This window comes from Cheilinus undulatus, linkage group 8, assembly GCF_018320785.1.
Source record: "Cheilinus undulatus linkage group 8, ASM1832078v1, whole genome shotgun sequence".
Classification (NCBI taxonomy): Eukaryota; Metazoa; Chordata; class Actinopteri; order Labriformes; family Labridae; genus Cheilinus; species Cheilinus undulatus.
In genome coordinates, this window is record NC_054872.1 from 9521855 (window position 1) to 9543264 (window position 21410).

General features: G+C 38.9%; 1 protein-coding gene across 4 annotated transcripts in view; it reads right to left on the reverse strand.

Annotated features, from left to right (window-relative positions):
- Positions 1–4217: 4217 nt before the first annotated feature.
- The window catches only part of oxr1a (oxidation resistance 1a), a 186320-nt gene continuing 169127 nt past the window's right edge, over positions 4218–21410 (reverse strand). For 3 of the 4 annotated variants that reach the window (XM_041792774.1, XM_041792775.1, XM_041792776.1), the window contains 7 exons: positions 20822–20987; positions 16257–16337; positions 15030–15155; positions 12829–12981; positions 8888–8983; positions 6535–6608; positions 4218–6322 (listed from right to left, as the gene is read on the reverse strand). In XM_041792774.1, coding sequence (XP_041648708.1) covers positions 6187–6322; positions 6535–6608; positions 8888–8983; positions 12829–12981; positions 15030–15155; positions 16257–16337; positions 20822–20987 — 832 coding nt within the window. In that variant the 3' untranslated portion in view covers positions 4218–6186. The remainder of the gene's footprint in view (positions 6323–6534; positions 6609–8887; positions 8984–12828; positions 12982–15029; positions 15156–16256; positions 16338–20821; positions 20988–21410) is intronic. The other variant, XM_041792777.1, reaches the window with a different exon arrangement.

Below are 21410 nucleotides of genomic sequence, written 5' to 3' on the forward strand. Positions count from 1 at the left end.
GATACATCAACAGCTAACACAAAAATGTTTGCATGGATGGAAATGACACGTGGCTGCTACTCTTACAGTGCCACCTGTTTACGGTGGCCCTGAAGGCCAGTAGGAATAAATATTTCAAAAGCGCAAAATATATTTCACAAAACACAATAACATTTTACAAAACACAAATAAATTTCACAAAACATAACAACATTTCACCGATCATACATTTCACGAAACCGGAAAGGGTAGGACCATGGTGCTTGTTTGTGATTGGCTAAATCCAAATCTGTCCAGCATCAGTCATTTATCATTTCCTGTTTACACTTCTTGTCGCAATAGCTGAGCCAACGCGAAACTTCAAGTGCTTACCAGGACAGAAGAGGGACTTGAGTTGAAAGCGGAATACTTCAACAAAGGGAAATACATATAGTGTGATATATGTAAAAAAAAAAAAAAAAAGATAAAAAAGGAAATAAGATCTTTTAAGTGAATGTTTTGATACTGCAGCTTGGAGCACACTCATTACGCTGAACTGAGAACGCATCTTCCCCCCCCCGTGTCCTGTCATTGTATTTTGGCGGCGTGTTGGTCATCAAATCTGGGTCCACGCTGCTGTACATGAGTAACAGACATTTTCTTCATAACTTTAATCGTCTTCTCTCAGCGTTGTTTATCGTCAAGCCGCTGACATGCACTCAGCACTTCCCGCTTCCGCCTCGAGGTATGTCAAAATAAAGGTCCTGCATAGCCATATCACTGAACATTAACTTGTCTATTGACCAGTCTGAACAAGATTTATGTACAGAGAGATCAGTTTCAGACCATTTATTTCAACAAATCGACCACTTCGACTGCATCCCACTCCAAACAAGTAATGTTTTTGTGTTCTGTGAAATTTATTGTGTTTTGTGAAAAATATTTTTGTTCTGTGAAATTTATTTTTGTATTGTGAAATCCCAGTCAGGTCCTTAATTTAATCATAACTTATGACCAGGTGCTCTTGAATTTTAGCAGGATTGCTGTAGCTATCAGGTCAGGGTCTGCCTTCATCTCACCAGAATTCAGACATTTCCTCAGAGCGCTGAGGTTTTATTTATTTATTTATTTATTTTTTGTCAGAATCCTGACTGAAAACACTCCAATTTCTGAGTAAGTCTCTGAATTTTTAGTTTTTTGGAGTATCAGGATTCAGAACCCCTGTACCCCATAGGTCTGGCTCAAGAAGGGTGCCTGAGTATCCCCTATTTGGGGCAATGTGTTTTGGCTGCCGATTTGCCGATTCATGGTGGGTGCTTTGAATGGCTCTTGGTCCGGGTCCTCCTCTGGGACCAATTTGCCTTGGGAGACCCTACCAGGGGATAACTCCCCCAACAGCACAGCTCCCAGATTCACAGGGGCATCCAAACCCTATACCACCACGATAACACACAACCACCTCAGTGCAACAAGAGTCCATCCCACCTAAGATCCCTAAAACAAACTACTTTTGGCATTGGCCTTCCACTTGTATTAGCTGACTGACTGTCCTAACCACCTGTTTGCTTAGCCAACAGCTCAGGACTCTATCATGAATGTTTTAGTGATGAATAACCAACCTGACGGACTCTCATGGGGCTCCATGAGCAGTGTAAAGGTTCATCACTCATTCACCAAGACCAGAGGACTGATGTGTCTAAGAAACATTACATACATATCAATTTTTATCTGATAACTCTGTGTTTAAAGTAGTGTGTTGTTACTGACGTAATCAGCAATGTGTTAAAAAAAAAAGTAGTTTCAGGTGGAATAAAGTCATTGGATAAAGTTCTATTCTGCTTCCTGAGAAAGCATCTTTATTTCCATGAAGCCTTAATTGAAGCACTTTATTTCTCCCATCCCCACAGAGGATCTTTGCAGCTCAGTCAGAGTGATTCTAGGTCACCTCTCCTAATACAGCCCACCTACCTTGATTGCAGGTTTCGCTGGGTGACCAGCTCTTGGAAGAGTCCTGGTTGTGCTGAACTTCTTCCATTTGAGAATTATGGAGGCCACTGTGCTTTAAGGAAACCTTCAGAATTTTTTGTAGCCTTCCCCAGATGTCTGCATTGCAACAATCCTGTCTCTTAGCTCTGCGGGCAGTTCCTTTGACCTCATGACTTGGATTTTGCTCTGATATACGGGCCACTCAAACCCCACCCCCAAGGCCCTGGGGCCCCTCCCTCAAGCCCTGCTTTTTTAGGCTCATATAGGGTTACTGTTAGGGTTAACCCAATGGAGCGCTCCAAAAGTATGTGAAGACCTGGGATCTTTCCAGACCACTCCCCTCATATATACGGGCCACTCAAACCCCACCCCCAGGGCCCCTCCCCCAAGTCTGGGTTTTTTAGGCTCATCTGGGGTTACTGTTAGGGATAGAGGGTTAGGGTTAGCCCAGTGGAGTGCTCTCAAACTATGTGAAGGCCTGAGATCTTTCCAGACCACTCCCCTCATATATTTGTTCTCACCCACTCATTAGTTTCTATGCCACAGGATTGCATTATAAGCCGTATTGATGTAAACTGGAATCACAAAATTTAATAATGTGAATTATTCCTGCCAAACAGAACTGCTATGTAGAATGTTAAGACAATAAACAAACATTATTTTGCTATCATCCATTATTCATACCACTTCTCCCCTCTGCCAGACTGCCTTGAGAGGCTGGAGCTGTTGTTGGGAGAGAGGTGGGGAACACCCCGACAACTTGGACTGGTTGTCGATCAATCCCAGGGCCGACAAATGAAGACAACCTCCAACTCTCACACTCACACCTATGGATAATTTTAAGTCCCATAAGTCTATTTGTTGGACTGAAAACCTTGGACCTGCAAACACCACACAGAAAAGGCCTGTCCTGAGGGAAATCTGAACCAGGAACCTTCTTTCTTAAAGAAAAAAGTGCCAATTTCTGTACTGCTGTGCACTGGATGGCAATTGCACAAAGCCTATTTAAAGGTGCAGTGTGTAAAATTGGGACTATCAACATCTAACAGTCAATTCTGGAGTGCGATGCTCATTTCTCTGGTGATAACTGTGGGAACCAGTGGAGTTTAAAAATAAATACATGCTCATCTGTTATATGGTTCCTTTTATGGTGCCACAGAAACATGCCAAATGCAAAAATCCAAGATGGCAGCATCTGTGGAGGGGACCGTCCCTATAATGATAATAATAATATAATAAAAGGTTTATTTTGAGTTTATTAAAAAACATTTTTTCTATTCATGGGATGAAACACTAACCTCCTTATCAATACCATGTTTCACATTCACCAAAGTTGTTCCGATAAATGCTACATGGGCTATATATTACACATTGCACCTTTAATTTTGTTCAAATATTGTCCTGGTCACTCACGCTCCTTGGAAAACTTTTAGCTTTTAACTCGGTACTGTACTCAGCATGTTGAACTGAGATGCTGAGTCAGTTGTGGAGATGACAGAATTCCAAATACATTTGAAATTATGCTCTAAGAAAGCACAGAAGAAAACAGATGCTATAGAGGCTTAAACCATATGCAATTGGCCAGAAATTGGACTTTTAAGAAAGGAATCTCTGCAAATTAAGGAAAAATACAAAACTGAAATATCACATTGACATAAGTATTTAGACCCTTTGCAGCATCCATCCATCCTCTTCCACCTATCCAGGCCAGGTCGTGACGGTAGCAGGCTGAGCAAGTCAACCCAGCCATCCTTCTCCCCAGTGACACTTTCCAACTCCTTCTGGGGGATCCTGCAGTTCGGTGCATATGCACAAGCAACAGTCAGAGCCTCACTTCCTGCCACTGACAGTTGCAGGGAGGCAACCCACAAACCATGCACAAAGTATTTGATTTTTAGCACGTCTGACACTCATTTTGCAGGAAAATGCCACTGAAACATTTCAAATTATTGAATATTCTTTAACTTGAACAACTATAAGCTTTGCTTGTTATACCATACCTCACTATATTGTATTGATTTTCCAATAAAGTGGCTGGTAAAAAAAAAACAAAAACAAAAACAAAAAACAATGGCTGGTAGATTTTTTTTAACCCACCAACCACAGTGGCAGGTAGGCAAAAAAAGTTAATTTCCAACCCTGTTACAGACTACAACAAACAATACAAAATAACAATAGTAAATTATAAATAAATGAATAAATAGGTAAACAGATAAAAACTATTATTTACAAAATGAAATGAAAATAAATAAAATCACAACTTCAGTCATCTCTGAGGTCACAACATTTTACTCAGATTTATTGTTATTTAAATACCACTGTTACATTTTATTCTGGTGAACTAATTGGAAGAAATATCCATATTACTTTTTGTGACTCTTCACAAGGACACAAATACTGGTGTGGAAGACCAGAAAAGGGGGAAGAAAGCTCCTGAAGGGAAGGTTACATACTGTTTACATGTTCCCTAGCCCACCTGTCAGAGGTCAGTCACTCTGTACGCCACACAAATGAGACTCACTAGAGAGAGCCCTGATGCCAATTTATGCAACCCTTCCTACCCCATCCAATGTTAAAGTAATTCTCTTTTTAAAACACAGAGAGCATTAGAGCTTTTCCGTATTGACAGTTGTAGCATCAAACTTTCTTCCAACGGTACCATCTTAAAGATCTGACCCAAAAAGTACTGTACAGCTACTGCTATTAGACTATCAGAACCTGGCCTTAAAACTTTTACACCAGATTGAAGTGCTAAAAGCAACCACACTTTATCATAATTACAATATATATATATTTATATATATATATATATACTTATAGCATTATATATATTTATATAATGAAATATAGATTTAAATAATGGTGTTTATATGTATGTCTGAGGGACAAATCTATTTTAACATTAATTTACAGGGTAATGTACATTATATTTTAGCAGCTGAAATTTCAGCACAGATAGATCACTGTCACACTTAACAGCAATATATATATGTATATATGTATATATACATATATATACATATATATGCATATGTGTGTGTATATATATATATGCACACATATATATGTAGATATATATATATATATATATATACATAAATAAAATATGGCAATATTCAATAATCTTATAAGCAGGTTAAATGGTTCGCAACGTCTCAGGCTCTTCAAATGATACCCAGAAAAGCAATTGTGTATAAGACATAAAAGCTTTTACAATTTTGTCTTTCAAAAGAGTGCCAAGCAGTGGCAAAAGTGCCACGACCTGTGGGTATTTGAGGTCACAGGACAGTTATTTGCATATTCCACAAATCTATTGCAACACATTACTGTCTACAAACAGTATAGTCAGCATCCAGGGGAAGCTGGTATAAGCTGGACTCACAGGTACACCCAGTGAACAGAACATTACGACAATGGGTATTCTGATTATAGCTACTGTATGTGCTTTCAGATGGTGTGCTATGACAGTGAACAACAGGAGGGCTACAATTCACAATACTCTATAGTTTAACTTCAGAAGGAAACCCAAAACAGTACTGTAAAAAGACTAACCAACCCAGGAAACAGTTTCTCTCCTCTGAGATCTGTCATTGCATTCTGCGGCTACAGAGTTTGGTGTATTGGTGTTTACCACGACTCACAACTTTATTTTGACACTTCACATCACCAAGAGGAATGGAATGTGTTTAGTTTTGTCTCTTTACTTTCTCTCTGTGTCTCCATTCATTAAGGCTGACTGCACAGTTAGTAAAATCCAGCCAAATGAATCAAGTTCTAAGGGGTCTGTGAGCGTGCCAGGGACCTTGAGGTTCAGATGCACAATCTTGACTTGTATGGCAAGTCTTTCTTCTTGCAGGAAACCCAAACCTCAGTTGCCATCATCTCCACCAGCTCTCAGGTGAAGGGATCCCATGTGGTGCTTTCCTCATCAAGGCCTGATGGTCCCATCCTCGCTCATCTTTCCTCTTCTTTCTACGACGACCTCATCTCACCAATTTACTGCTTGACACACTCCCCTACTTTGCAAAGACAATGCGCAACGCTGCAACAAGATACACACAAGGAAATTTTTCACAAAGAGAAAAAGCTCCATAATAACTGAAGTAGTAATGCACAACAAGCATCCGATAACTGGCTTCTGGCCTGGGGAGCCCTGGTGATGTGCAGTTGGGTTTGGGACATTGCCATCATTCTAAAGGAACCTTTTGCAGAGCTTATTATTCCCTGTGGTAAACTGTTCTGTTATTCAAAAGCCCAGATCTCTATGTCCTGCACATAGAAATCCTCCTTTTTTGAGAGCATTGGGTTCCCAAATGTTTTACAGGAGTGACTCCTGCCATGGTAGAGGTCTCCATCCAGCCAAAGGCCAAACTCGCCACTAAAGAAAACAGAATAAACGGTCCATCAATGGTTTGTCCAGGTGCTTTAGTTTACTGAGATATTTTTCTTGAAGACTCTCTAATAGAAAATTCTTATAAACTGGTAAAATATTTCTATCACTTTTATAACGTGTTAACAGAAGATATTTGAACATGCTCTGCTTCAACTTTAACATTTCTGCTGTGTCCATAAAAAATAGCATGGGCTCACCTTCCTCCACCGAAAGCTAAGGAGTCCATGTCTCCTTTGATGAAGAACATGTTGTCTCCTGTCCATTTGTACACCTGTTGCACACACAATAAAGCAAATATCAGAACAGTGGTTCCCAAACTTTTTCTGCCCACTTTGGCAGATAGAAATTATTTCAGGCCCCCTTACATAACATACAACAAACACTGTCAGTCATATTTCTTCCTATCAATTTCCTTTGATTTGGAAATTTTTGAGAACTTTTAGAACATGAAATCTTAAAATTTTGCAGGAATAAGAACCTTCAACTTAAAGCTTTAAATTCCCTGCAACTGTAATACTTTGTGAACATGCTTTAGGATTTATACTCCCATAACTGCAACCATTCCAGTGACTACTGTGGTCTTGTTTTATGAAACAAATCTCGTGTTTTGGTCGCAGCTGTGAGACCTGTATTTGTCTTGGCTGAAGCAACAGCAGAAAAACCTATCTCCCATGGGTAGGATGTTGCCAAAGAGAGGAGTGTGGCCAGGGCTGTTGAGCCTAACAGCGGTACACCTGTTCAACTGCAATCCAAAATGCAGCAAATATCTTTGCTGTCTTGTTATGATGAAGATATCTGCAGAAAACAAGGCTATAATAGTTTAGGATTTTTCATTAGTCCTCATTTTGTTTTCACTTTCTGTGTTTCAGTTTTCAAATTCAGTCTAGTTTTAACCTGCTTTTACTGCTGGTTTGATAGTTGAGTTTTTATTAGTTTTAGTGTCAGTTTTTTTCAGATACATGTCAGGGCTGAGGCGACATTATACATTTTTAAAAACCTACTCACACAGGCTACTCTTCACTGATTATTTTCTTTATCTAAAGATTGTTTGAATAAAACTCCAGACATAAAACTACCACTCTGTGAAGTCATAACCAATCAGTTCAGGCCATTTTTCACTCCCCAGACTTAGGTGTAGGTCCCAGTCATTATGGTTGTGTCAAAGTCAAATAAAGGTATTTTGTGTCTATTTCTATTTCATTTTAATTCATATTGCAAGCGCACAATACAGTTTAAGGTAGTTTTTCGTTTTTTGGTAAAGCTTAGTTTTTATTTAGTTTCAGTTACTAAAATGACTTTTCAAATTTCAGTTTTAGTTATCTAGTTTAAGTTTACTATAATAACCTTGGCTGAGAATAATTATATTTCCACAGACAGAATTAGCTCCTACAGCCTTTAATTTCCTATATATTTTCGCAGCATGTCCTGCTGTCCTGGAAAGAGGAGAACCTTACCAAATCACATTTCTGTTTTCCCTTTTCAAATTCATCTGCTTCTTGGGAATGAGTTCAACATGTTTTTCAACCTTCACACGGACTCTTAGATCTGTCACGGACTCTGGTGTCTCAACCATCAGCTGTGCAGTGATGTACAGCTGATGGAGGACTCTTTTATCCAGCTGCGCTCATAAGCAAGATGTGCTGCACTTTATGAAAAAAAAAATTAGAAATTAAAGGCTGTATAGGAGCTGAATTTGTCCGAGAAAATTAATTATTCTCTGCAGATATCTGTGTCATAACAAGTGATCTAGCAAAGCTTTTGTGTTTATAATTTTATTGCCTGCTATGGTGATGAAGAGTGATTATCATGATGATTGATGAAAAAAAAGTAATTGTTTCAAACATAATGACATAATTTTATCAAAAGAAACTGGCATTTATATTTATATTACCCCCTCTCATATTTATGTGCTTGCAATGTTCTAAAATCAGCTGTCTGCGTTTTGAAAAGCTGAACCGCTGGCGACTGTATCAGACAGCTTGATTCACCTCAGTTCAGACAGCTGAGATTCTTGCCAGTGACACTCTAAAACCAACTGTGAACTGCGTTTAATTATGATTCTTAGAAATTTGGACTTCATATTGGGCATCAGTACTGATGTATCTTAATCAGATCAAGACTGATCCTGTCCCACATTCATGCTGTGGAAAAACTTATTCTGATAGGTTTAGGCCTTGTTTTTAATCTAAAATTAACATGCTTTCTGAGAGATCATATCACTACATGTAAGGTTGATGTCTACAACTTCTGTACATTCTGGCCTGCTCTCTCTTCACATGTCAAACTCACTGTCTCTTTGTTTTTCTGCTTTGAGTCTAGCCATGCAACTATAACTGAAGCCTTCTTTTGTTTGAGTATGTTTGGAGAGTCAAAAAGCATACAGAGATGCATTTCTTAATTCCTACTGTGAGTACAGATTAGAGCACTTGTCACATAAAAAAACAGCAAGCATGTCAACATCAGGTGTAAACGTACTAACATGATTTTAAAAAAGCACGTTTGAGTTTTGAATTTAAGAGAAACCTCATAAAGACACGGCTAGTAGAGTACCTCAAACTCTGGATTGAATGTGAAAAGGAAGGTCTCTCCTGTGCCGTAAAAGCCATCGCTGACTTTTAAGGGCTCAGATGCTAGTGCACCAAACACCTGGAAAAACAGAACCAAAGAGAGGTCACTTTCTGGAAAAATATTACTAATTAGCTTTGATAAAACATGGATGTAAAACATGATTAAGAAAACTATTTGTAACTGCAAATAAAGTTCACTGGCCTGGAATTTCAGACTTTTATTTTTGGTCTGAACCAAAAGGATAGATGTGTAACCTCTCCTGGACCATGGTCCAGACCAAACAGTTGTATAGGGTCAACAAAATTAGGGGGTCTCAGTCCAGACCAAACTCAACTACAGTCTGGTTCAAACCCAGTGTGAAAGCGTAATTTTGCAAGGTTTGGACCTCCGTATCAACGACAGGAAATTACAGCATGGGAACCAAAAAAAAATCCTGCACCAAAACAAAATGAACCGTGGAAGCATTGGGGGGGGGAGGTAAAGCCATTAGGGTCTAACTGGTAAAAAAAAAAAAAAAAAGTAAAAATATGGAAATTTCCAACTATTTTCCAAGAGGCTGAAAGAGAAGAGGTACAAGAGGACAAGAGAACAGTGCCACCTGGAGAATGAGGGATATCTGGATTTTTGCTTTTGTATTTACCCTGTTTACTGTGAAGTTAGTGTATAATGCTGCAGATGCTGTATTCTATAACAATGCTGCTTTGTAATCTTTAGGAGCACAGAATGAGCACAGGATGTTTCTGAATAACAGGAGATATCTGTTTCTACTAAAACTGTGCCTCCTCCACTGCTCGTTAGCTACACGTCTTGAAATCAACACACACACTCACTTTTCTGAGACCTCAGCGCTGAGCACATGTTTTACCTGTGACCAGAATAAATGCTGTTGACTAGAGACCGATCCCTCTCTTGTCTTTCTTCAGAGCTTCCAACAAAACAACATTCTTTAACAAGAACAATAAACAGCAGCAGTGGGATTTGAAGATGCACAATACTCCGTGAGCAGTGCTTCCACAAATCACACCACTCACCGTCTCTTCTGAGTCTGCACTGCCATTGCTCACAGGATTGCATATTATCTTCTTTCTGTCTACGACGATAAAGCTGTCATCTAATGAGGATAATCCAGTGGCGAATTTTGACGTGCCTTTCTATGCAGATCAGGAGCAACATGATTTTTCAAAAAAATGTGCAGATTCTACAAGACTCTGGGGTCTGTTTTCTTCTGCCTTCTGATGGACTGTGATATATTGGAGTGGAAGAAAAAATGAGGTCTCTGTCTCTCTCTCCTCAGGTCTGTGCCTAAAGGCACCTTTACCCACAGCCAGGAGGTCAGAACTATTTTGTTTCACTGTTTCATCCACTGCACTGCTCCCTCTTAATTCAAATTGAACTGGAAGGGCCGACTTTTCATTCATTCATTCTTCATGTTAGATATTATTAATAAAGCCAGTCACACACTGAAACTACCCTGAAAACCGCCTCCCTGCCAGAGGAGTCCCCCGATATGCCAAGCGTTTCTTAAAGTAGCTGCCGCCGCCGCGGTACGAGGCGGCAATGATGTAAATGATGTAGAGGTGCTTCGGTGAACGTCACAGCAGAGCCCGGCCACAAGTCCATCATACCCCCCCAAAAAAAAAACATGCTGAGTACCTCACAATCTCTGTATATTAACATGTATAATGTACTACAAAACGGAGGGAAAAATACGGTCCTGTCATCAAAATAATTCCCCCTAGAAAATACGTTTCAATAGTTGGTTCCACAATTTTTCTTCTGGTTGTCTTTGTAGGACGGTAGAGCCGTGTTGTAGAGCTCAGGATATTCAGACACCAACATTATGAGCTCCTCCAGTGTTTGCTTTGACCCACGAAGCCTGCTATTTCCGGGTTCTCTCCTTCCTTCGATGTGATTGGCTGCTACCAGGTGGCTGCCGCCAGAAAGTTCAACACGCTGAACTCCGAGCAGCAGGGCAAAATCTGTGCACGTTAACGTGGGCGTCAACCGCTTCTGGATCCTACCACTGCGGTTAAAACCACTTCCCGTCTGCCGCCCTTCCCTCATTAAAAGGACTGGAGGCGGTGAGTTGCCGCGCGGCAGTGTTAAAAGGATTTAACAATATTAAGGGCACATTTGAGGTCCACTACCCTCACAGTAAACTGAATGGTTCACCTGTTTGTGTTACAGACAGGTCAGAGGAGACTGTGTTGTTAAATGCATTTATACAATATAATATATAATTGTACTAAAGTCCCGGTAGTTTGGAAACAGCTCCAACTATATGCTGTTATGTTCACATGGACATGTCAGGATGTCTGCTGCCTGTCTCCCTCACTTTCCAGGCTACAAAATATCAGACTAAAGACAAAAACAACTTAGCGCTGGCCACAGACAAATATTTATATCTCAAGAGGACAAAGATAATGTGGTGTTGAAAAGGAGGACATTTTGTTGCCCCACTGTCCGCCTTAATTCTCGGTAACAACCAGTCTTTGATGGCCAGACATGGGCTTGTCAGGAGAGAAACTGAAAAAATTGGCCACGGTTAAAAAAAAATACAAAACACAATTGTGCACGGTGAAATTACATTGCTAGTGTGAAAGCTTGCATTAACTCGCTCTATGCTGGAATATAAATAATTATGTGCAAATTATGTATGATGTTATGGCTATGTTGATGTGCCAAGACCTTAATGAGGAAGCACATGAGGCAAACTTGGCTTAGCCTTATGTACTGTTTGTTGGTAGTAGTAAATCAACAATAATATGATGGTGGAAATGACAATTTCATTTTTTTTTCTAAACACAAGCTACGCGCATTATTTAATGTGCTGACATCAGACACCCACAGGCCAACTAATCAACCACTGTAAACTATAGAGACACACAACCCACAAAGCTGATGACGATATCACGTAGGTTTGTCATGTTAAGTCTGTTAGTCCATTTGCAATAGTTATATAGTGAAACCAAAACCAACCGATCCAAATATATACAAAGTAACAAAAACACAGACCATGGTCCAGACCCTGGTTCAGACTTTCAGGTGTAAAAACACCGTAAAGCAGTGAGATGGAGGAAGGTTGTAAGGTTCAAGATATTAAGCAAAAGGTTAATTAAATAATCACTTTAATTTGTTGGAGACAAAACATCTTGTATCTGATCAATCAGGTATCGGGCATCAAAGTCAAAAGTTTTAGTATAGTGACGACACTAATCCAGGCATAAATACAAAAATGGTACAGGTAAAACTGAAACTCTGGTGACATGTCTCATGTTGCCAGTAGTATGTTGACAGGGCTATCTATGTCTCCATTTTAATCATCTGTCCTTTGCAGAAAACTGTACGCTTGTTGAGGAAAAACAGACATGAATCCTTTATTTCCCCAGATTTCAAGAGCAGTAATAGCTGTGCAGCTTCTGCAAGCTGTGTGTCTGTAAATGTGAGTGCAGAAATGAAAAGCAGCTGAACAACCACTTTGCACAGACATGCAATTGTGCGTGCTCATTTTCAATGACATTTTCAAAGAAAATAATGAAAGGGGATGAGTCCTGGCATTAGCAACAGCTGTAGACTTTGAAACTGCACACTCAACAAAATGTGTCTCAATACATGCAATAAACTGAGGAAAAGGCTGGAAGAAAATCAATGAGTTAATGTCGAAGGTCCCACCCTTACCAATTTAGATTGTCTGGTGAGAAGACAAGACATTGACAAGTGTTAAAGTGTCCCTCCAGTTCAAGTATTTTTAACTGAGAGTGCCAGAGCACAGCAACAAAAACCAGCTGATGCCAAAGGTGTTGCTGTGTTTTGGCTGCTGAAGACAATGAACTACGTTGGTTTTACACAGAAACAGAAGCTTCTAGTGCAAATACTGCCATTGTTAAACAAAGGCCCTAGACGCTTTGTGCACTGAAGCTTACCTGGCCGTCACTGTCCTTAATAACCATGAGGACAGGGGTGTCTTGACCCTGCATGGCTCTGTACAGCGTCTTAATGCTCATGCCATGCTTGGATGTGCCAAAAGCTAGTGTCCAGGGGTACCCAATGGTCCGCGGTGGGAGATTCTTTGCCAACTGTGGAAAGACAAATATGTGGGGGGAAAAGGTGAGTAAAAGAAAGACATGAAATACAGAAAACCCATATAGTACTGAACTGGAACTATGGTGACTTCACAACACCATGTGGTGTCTAAAGAGCAGCACAAGCGTCCAACGCCACGTCAGGAGACAAGAAGATGCACTGCTCCATTACAGAGCCTGCTGCCCTGTTGCTGGCAAACTGAAGGATTAATGGCTGTTGTGCGTGGGGAGATTAAGCAAACAGACGCGCAAGACAAGCACTGCCATAAAAACAAGTTATTTCTTGTTGGTTCCTCACATCCTCCAGTGGTATATTGACAATGTATTAGTTAATATAAGAGATGCACCGATGCATCCGTGGAGCATTGGCATCAGCCGATGGTGGCCTTGTGAACCCTCATCTGCCATTAGCAAAAAAATGAGAAACGTGCTGATGACAGTTGCTGATTGTCGTACGTGCTAAACATATCTATCCATTCATGACATGCATCAAGCATGAAAATATTTAGACATGCACAGAGCTGTCTGCTGGTCAAACCTGTCAGAAACAGCAGCTGTTCCTTCCTACATAAGTAAATGTGCTCTGATTTTTAGAATTGACTGATCAGAAAAGTAGACTGAAAAGTCTAAAAGCACTGTTGAAGAGAGAGGCAGAAGTGCATAATCAAAGCAGTTTAACCCAGACTAAGAAAGCATGTTTTGAGGGTTGGGAATTTTTTTTTTCCGATACCGCTGCTAAAATGATCTTTTAAAATGACACCGCTACCCCAACAGTGCAAGAATCTACACTTTTGGGAGAAAAAAAAATTATGATGGTCAATGCCACTTAAAATACTTCTAGAATTGCATCGGCAACATTAAACCTAAAATTGAGCAATAAATCATATCGTAAAATTAGAACAAATTTAAAACTTTTCAAAAGCCTTAATTTCTGCTGAATTGTTGCATCAACTTGTAATACTTTTTAAGACCTTGTGGACACCCTGTAGTTGAAGAACATTCCAGGCTTTCTCGAGTTACCAAGCTCAGAAAATGGGACAAATGCACACAGAGACCCACAGACTGACAGATGGAAAAATGAGAGCAGGGACAGACCGGCAACCTTGAAAGTTCATCCGGAAAGTATTCACAGCGTTTCACTTTTTCCACATTTTGTTATGTTACAGCCTTATTCCAAAATGGAGTATCCAATGTTTTTTTTTTACCTCAAAATTTCACACACACTACCCCATGATGACAAAGTGAAAATAACTGGTTGAATCTTTTGCAAATGTATTAAAATTGTGTGTATTGTGTGTAAAATTTTGAGGTAAAAAATGAATTGAATCCAATATTACAGAACAAACTGTGGAAAATTATGCTTTCCAGATGCACTGTAGACTCTGGTAATAGTGATCCTAAAATAGGGAAAACAGCTAAAATGGATCTCCATATATACATTTGCTGTCATTTATAAACTTTGGTGGATCGTACAAGTTAGACATACATTTTGGAGGTATACACAAAGTCTCTCCACTTCTCCTCCTCCTCCTTTCTACATGTCCATCCAATCCAAAATGACTTAAAGACCCAAATAAGAAAAATTTACTTGTTTGATATAAATCTCAATAATGTGCATTAAAACTCTACATTTACCTAGTATAGTTTTTTTAATCAAAAAACAAACAAACAAACAAAAAAATATATAAATTTCAAATATGAAAAGGAAAAATATGACCATGGTAGTTTAATGCTGTCATTCAGCATTAGCATGAATGGTTAAGTGTGACCTAAAGCAGAAAAACACAACTAGAAAAGTGCTGTACAAGCACAAGCACATCTCCAATTTTACTATATATATCCAGATATGCAAACTCAATGTTCTTAGTTGATATTGTTTCTTATCTTTTCTTTGATTTGTTAAGAATAACACATACAGAATAATACAAGACCTATCCTTTAAAGTTAAATTCACACACAAAAGCACATAGACACATAACATGTGATGCTGATTCAATGCATGTGTTCTGTTGCATGAAAAAGGTTTGCACAACATTCAATACCTTCTCTATCTGGTCAGCCTCCAAGAGATCACTTGGTTCTCTTAGGTTGGGTTTGAATGTTTCCGGCTCCAGCTCTGTCTTGACAGATGTGCCGTGTTTGGAGCTGACCTCTTCCTTGGTGGTGATCTACAAGAAAAAATATCAAGTAAGAATATATTTTGATAAGAAGAAGTAAAACTTCAACAGAGCCCCAATACTAAGTAGTTTTAATAGTAGCTACTATTCTCAATATCCAACTTTTTTTTTTTTATAAAATCAGGGGGCCTTTCAACAGATTATACCAGTGATACTATCGATAAAGATCACTTATCCAAGGCAGAAAGCATAATGAAGGATACTAACTCAGACATTAAACGCTACATAATCATAATGGTTAACCTTAACAGCCTAGTTATAACAACTATGATTTAAACCAGAGGAAAAAATAGTATGATCATCGGAAGCTATAAAAATTTTAAAAATAAAAATACAGTTTTGTAATTTCAAATGTGTGGTCTAGATGTGACAGAGGGCAGGTAGAGATGCTGTCTGAGAGAGAAGAATGCAAGGTGAAAAGAAAATCAGCCTGTTTTGGTTCCTACAATAATATATATCCACTGTTTCCCCCCGTTATCACAGAGGCTAACCATGGGGTGTTTTACGTCGATGCTCTCATATTCAGTTCTGACTCTATAAAAGCCTGGGGCTTTGTCCTTTGTAAACATCATTCAACCAAGTCTTATGTCCAGTTACTGACCAACATTTCCCTGACCATCCTTTTCTCAGTCCTCAATCTGGCCACATTTTTATATTCAGCGCCTCTGGACTAAAAATCTTTCTAAGCAAAAGGGAAATTCTTACATATACATTCACTTTGGGGCCAATTTACAGTCTTCTTATAGATCACTATACAAAGATAAAAACCATTTTAAATAATGACGAATGGAGATAATGCTGTGGTCATTACAAACCACACCACCCCAAGCAAGCCAACATTTCTGCATAAAGTGAAATGCTACTTTCAGTGCATCTTTTATACTGCAATATGAAGAGATTTTGTGATCTTGAAATCCCACAAATACTCAACCCATATGCTTTACTTAAAAATTTGGAACATTTGTGTTACGTATGCTACATCTGCATTAGCTAAATCCTGCAGTGTATATTCTACAGGAGACCATGTTGGTGTAGACAGCAGATGGGCTGAGCAGAGAAGAGAGAAGGTGCAGACAGGGCTGGTCAGGGCACCTGGAGTCGTTTGCAGAGAGAGCGCAGATCTTCACTGTTAAGTGCATCAATCCGACGGTGGTACTCCGTCATAGACACTACCTGGTTGTACAAAGACAGGGACAAGTGGAATATAAAACTGCCAGATCTATCGCTGGCAATGGGAAGAAAATGGTAATATCTTAAGGTATTATGTGCTCTAAGTAGTCTTATTCCAGTAAACAACACACTAGTTTTATCTAAAGGTAGATGGGAGGACTTGGAATATTCTAGCAGGGCCTTCACACCCTTGAAAACAGGAGTTTGATTCTGGTAAGGGAGAAAAGAACTGCTACAGCTACTCACTTATCTTGCATGTTTGTGTAATATGTTTAACTCCTCCAAAAGATGCTTCAGTTGTACTTCCAAGTTAACTTAGACGAGTGGTTCCCAACCTTTATTCCTTAAGGACCCCCTACTCAGAAAAGCTAACCTCCTCCCAGAACCCACTTGGAAAATTAAACATCGGTTTTAACTGTTTTCATTGAAAAAATCCAAACACAACAGACCAACATAAACATGTTCTTGCCAAAAGATCTGTGTATAACACATCCATTATTATGACAGCGTATAAGGGCCACTCTAAAAAAGATAAAGAGCATCTGTTAAGCGAGAAAAAAGCCAAATGTTCAAGTTTACAAGAGAAATGTGAAAGCTTATATTTTGAAAGCCGTAAATTTATGTGAACCAAAAATTAGAATTTTTTAGATCATTTAGTTGAAAATAGCCAGTTGCGTGGAAGAAAATCGTACAAGATGAAGCTCATTTCCTTACACAAGTCCTGCAGTTGAGCGCCTGATCAAAATTATACTACTTACTTGGGCGGATCAATAAGGCAATACTTGTGATTTTAGTCCAGAAAATTCACATTATCATTATCATCTGGATTTAGCAGATGCATTTCTGTAAATTGGGGTTATCCAACCACTGTTTTCAGTTAGGTTTTCTTGTACATTTTTGATGTTACAATGTTGTAAATTGACTTTAAAAACTTGAATTTTTTTAGTTTATAACATACAAATATACAACTGTTAAAGTTTGCAATTTCCTGTTTTTTTTCTCTCGTAAATTTATAACTTGTTAAACTTTGACATTCTGAGCGTTTCTTGTAAATACATCTTTATAACCTCAAAAATTATTCTTGGTACTCAAAAATTTCAACTTTTTTCTCAAAATTCAAAGGATCCTCTTCATTTGCTTATTTTTATCTTTTAGGGTGGCCCTGGTGTGCCGTGGCACATTACGTTTATAATCATGATTTCAAATATATATATGTTAAATTAATTTAGACAACCTCAGAGAAGATAGGCCGCCCAGGAGTCCTCGGACCCCAGGTTGGGAACCACTGACTTGACCACAGGATGGAAACATGACAACCACAGAAAGTTGACTTATCTCCCACGCCCTGCCATCAAGAGACGCGACAACACAAGAACAATAGAAGCGCGTATTTGTCGGCAACATCCAAGATTAGCTAAAACTTAAGGAGCAAAACAACACAGCTTTTCACCGCTCCTACATGAAGCAGAGAGTGTAGACGCTTCAATGCTCATCTCAGGCTGAAAGCACTAACCCCATGAAAGTATTCAAGAAATCACCGGCTAGTTAACGTATTTTAATGTTGATTGAATGAACTGTATTACCAGTAAGTAGATTTCGAAAACGGCTGCCGTTGGAATTATAACAGATATTTATATCTGCTCTTATAGCCGCCGTATACGCCGTTTACTCGAAACAACATCTCACAACTCAAGAAAAAAACGTTTAATAAAGTAAAGTTGTCACATGTACCCTCTCATACGTTTCCAAAATAAGATGAAGGAAAAAATACCCACTGGTCTCCATGCAAAACAAAGCTAATGATCGGAAATTGGCCACTTACACACTGGTCACCAAACTAGTTCGGTTTCACGAAAACACACAACATCATCTGACACAGTATCTTGCAAGAAAAAACCAGAAGAGGACAGGTTTTTTTTCTCTTACCGTAGTTACAGCTTTGAAACTACAACCACAGACGATTTCCACTCAAAGTCACAAAGTTAACAGGGTCACACGTCAAAACGATACACCGGATTAAAAACAGGCTAGCATGCTAGTTAGCCACGCTAGCAAGATAGCGTGGCTTGTTACCATGCAAGATCTTAAACAGTAAAGTAATGTACAAGTGGGACAACAAGGAACTAACGTCAAAAACATACATGGGAATACTTCGGAGTCAGCCGTTTCTCATGGTCTTTCACCCTCCGAGAGAACATTGTCCTTTTTTTAAGGGAGAGGCTGAAGCTTGAAAGTCACATTACAGATGTCTAAGTTGCCTTCTGTATGCCGGAGACAAGCGGGCGGCCTACACATGATGCCTTGTCGCTCTGTTATCAAGAATAGAAATATTTTTCTGATGGGGTATCTTCAGCGTCTGTTTTGTGTGACATCGTTGAAAACCAATAACAACACAGGAGGGGATGCATAGTGGCTCTCTATTGGTTAAAAACGATGATGCAGTCAAAATACGACAACATTTAAAGGGACAGGACAGTCGCCAGCTCCTGTGTTGAAGTTTCTGTAGATTCTGACAAAAAAATACAACGAAAAAAACAAGTGTTGTAAGTAAAACTAATATCTGGACCCTTAAAGCTCAGCACAACAAAGAGTTTGCTTTAGATTCATGTGTAACTGGACACACTGTTACAGATAGGCAGATCTGAATATGTATTTAAATGTAAAGGCTTTTGTGGCCTTCATTTACTAGATGTCAAAGGATAAAAGAAAGAATTCTAGTTTGTTTGTATATTAATTTCTATCCAGGCTTTTGCTTCAATTATACACAGTTATTTCTTCATACTCACGTACTTTGACAACTCACAAATTAATTTCTGCCTTATCTCTCCCCTCTTCTTAAAATTACATTATTTAACATATGCAGGGGTGGAAACTAACTGATTACATTTACTCAAGTTACTGTAATTGAGAACCTCTTATTGTACTTGCACTTCATTGAGTACTTTTTAATATCACTACTTTTACTCAAGTATAGATAGATCAGATGGCCTTGTGGTTAAGGCGTGCCCCATGTACAGAGGCCGCCCAGGTTCAAGTCTGGCCTGTGGCTCTTTCCCGCATGTTTCTCCCCCACTCTCTCATCCCTGTTTCCCGCTCGTTCCACTGTCGTCCTCTATAAAATAAAAGGCATAAAATGCCCCCCAAACACCTTTAAAAAAGCCGAAACGAGGAGGTTCTAGCTGTCTGCCGACTACAATAAAATGGATAATTTCAGTCACACCTTAACCTGGGGGTCATGAGACTCCCAGAGGGGGTTGCTAGATGCCCAAAAAAAAAATCAATCAAAATGATTTCAAATTGTATATATTAGACCAATTTTATATAAAATATATTTATAAAATTTGTTCAATGTAAAAAAACATGGTTATTCTGTGAGATTTATGCTGAACTAATGTTTTGTAAATCCATAAAATGTAAATCTGCACATGACAATTCTTGAATGTGCACAGCTGTGTTCAACAATGCCTCGACTACCTTCAGGCACAGTGGGGGTCCTTGGTCTCTGGCACCTTTATTTTAGGGGTCATGGGCTGAAAAGGTTGAGATCCTCTGCCTTAGAATAACCAACCTGGTTGGGGGTTCATAGTCTCTTGTAGTTATTATATATCAAGGATACATAATAAGCTCCTTGGGTATCAAAAGTAGCTACTCAGTTCTTTGAGTAAACTTGAAATTACTTACAATATTTATAGACCAGTAATTTTACTTCAACTTACATTTATTTTGTTAACTGGAATTTTACTTGAGTACAATAATCAGGTACTTTTTCCACCTCTGAACATATGCAATCAAGACTGTGAGGTTAGTTGATTAAAGATAAAACATATAAGTCAACATCAATACCATGTCATCAGGGAGGATTATCTAAAGACATTTTAGTTTCTCAGCGTTATATCCTGTGTTTTCTCTCTTTGTTTCAGTACAAGAAACTAATTCAGGTTTTAGCTTTAGCCATTCAGTGAGAAAAAGTTAGCAAATGCTGACCGACACCAGTTACAGCCACACGACATGTGATGACACTACAGTCAGTGAGCAAGTTAAATAAACAATTACACAAACATGCAAAAGTCTTTGGTTGGAAGCTCAGTGAAGTGCATATCCAAGCAAAGCAAGTTCTCACACAACTTACATGTGAAAGAAAGTTCACACCATCAAATCAAGAAAACACTGGCAGTACACAAAAGTGCAAAACACACAAGCTATATGCAAAACTAATGCTTGACAACTTCACAAGTCTGATGGTTTAAAATCAAGACCAGAGAAGTACAAATTCACTATGCATAGCATAATGAAAACATCAAAATAAAATTTAGCATGTACTTTAACATGTAATGATAAGAAAACAATGCACCACGTAAGATACTTTTACAGGCAATGGATTAAAAGTAGCAAAGAATGATTCTTAATCCATATCTACAAGGACTGATTTAACTAAACAAGTAGACACTAGGGGGAGCCAGAGAACAATTTATCAGAGTAGACCTTACCTCCCATTCTTTAATATTGAGGTCAGTGATGGGCTCATCCAAGGCCATTTCTGATGCCTCATTCTTCTTGACAACCATAAATCCAGGGTCTTGTCCCATTCCCCTTACCCCCTCACCATACATGTCTGGGCTCCACTGCATAAAAAACACGTAAAGGTGATCTGACCTAGAGGGGAAAAGAAATGGTAGAACAGATTTAGTTCAGAAATTGTTCAGATACCAAATAAAAACTATCAACTGAGATGTGTCTTACAGTACTCAAAAATGTCACAGCTAAGATAAAAATCAAACACGTCTGATTAACAATAACACTGTGATTTGGCAGGTGTAGTGTTGAGAACTTTAGAGATTAACAATATTTAATTATCAAATTACTCTCAGACAGAGTAGCTTTCAGGAGGTATTAAAGCAAGATACTATAAATGTGTCTGTTTAAAAAATGACTGAGGCTCAGTAGGTAGTTAGTCGTACTGCAATAAGGGGGGCCGATCCCCTGATTGTTGGGGTTATATGTCCATGTGTCCATGCGCAAGACACTGCTCTGTTGGTGGCATGTAGATGGGTATGGATGCATATGAATTGGATTCTC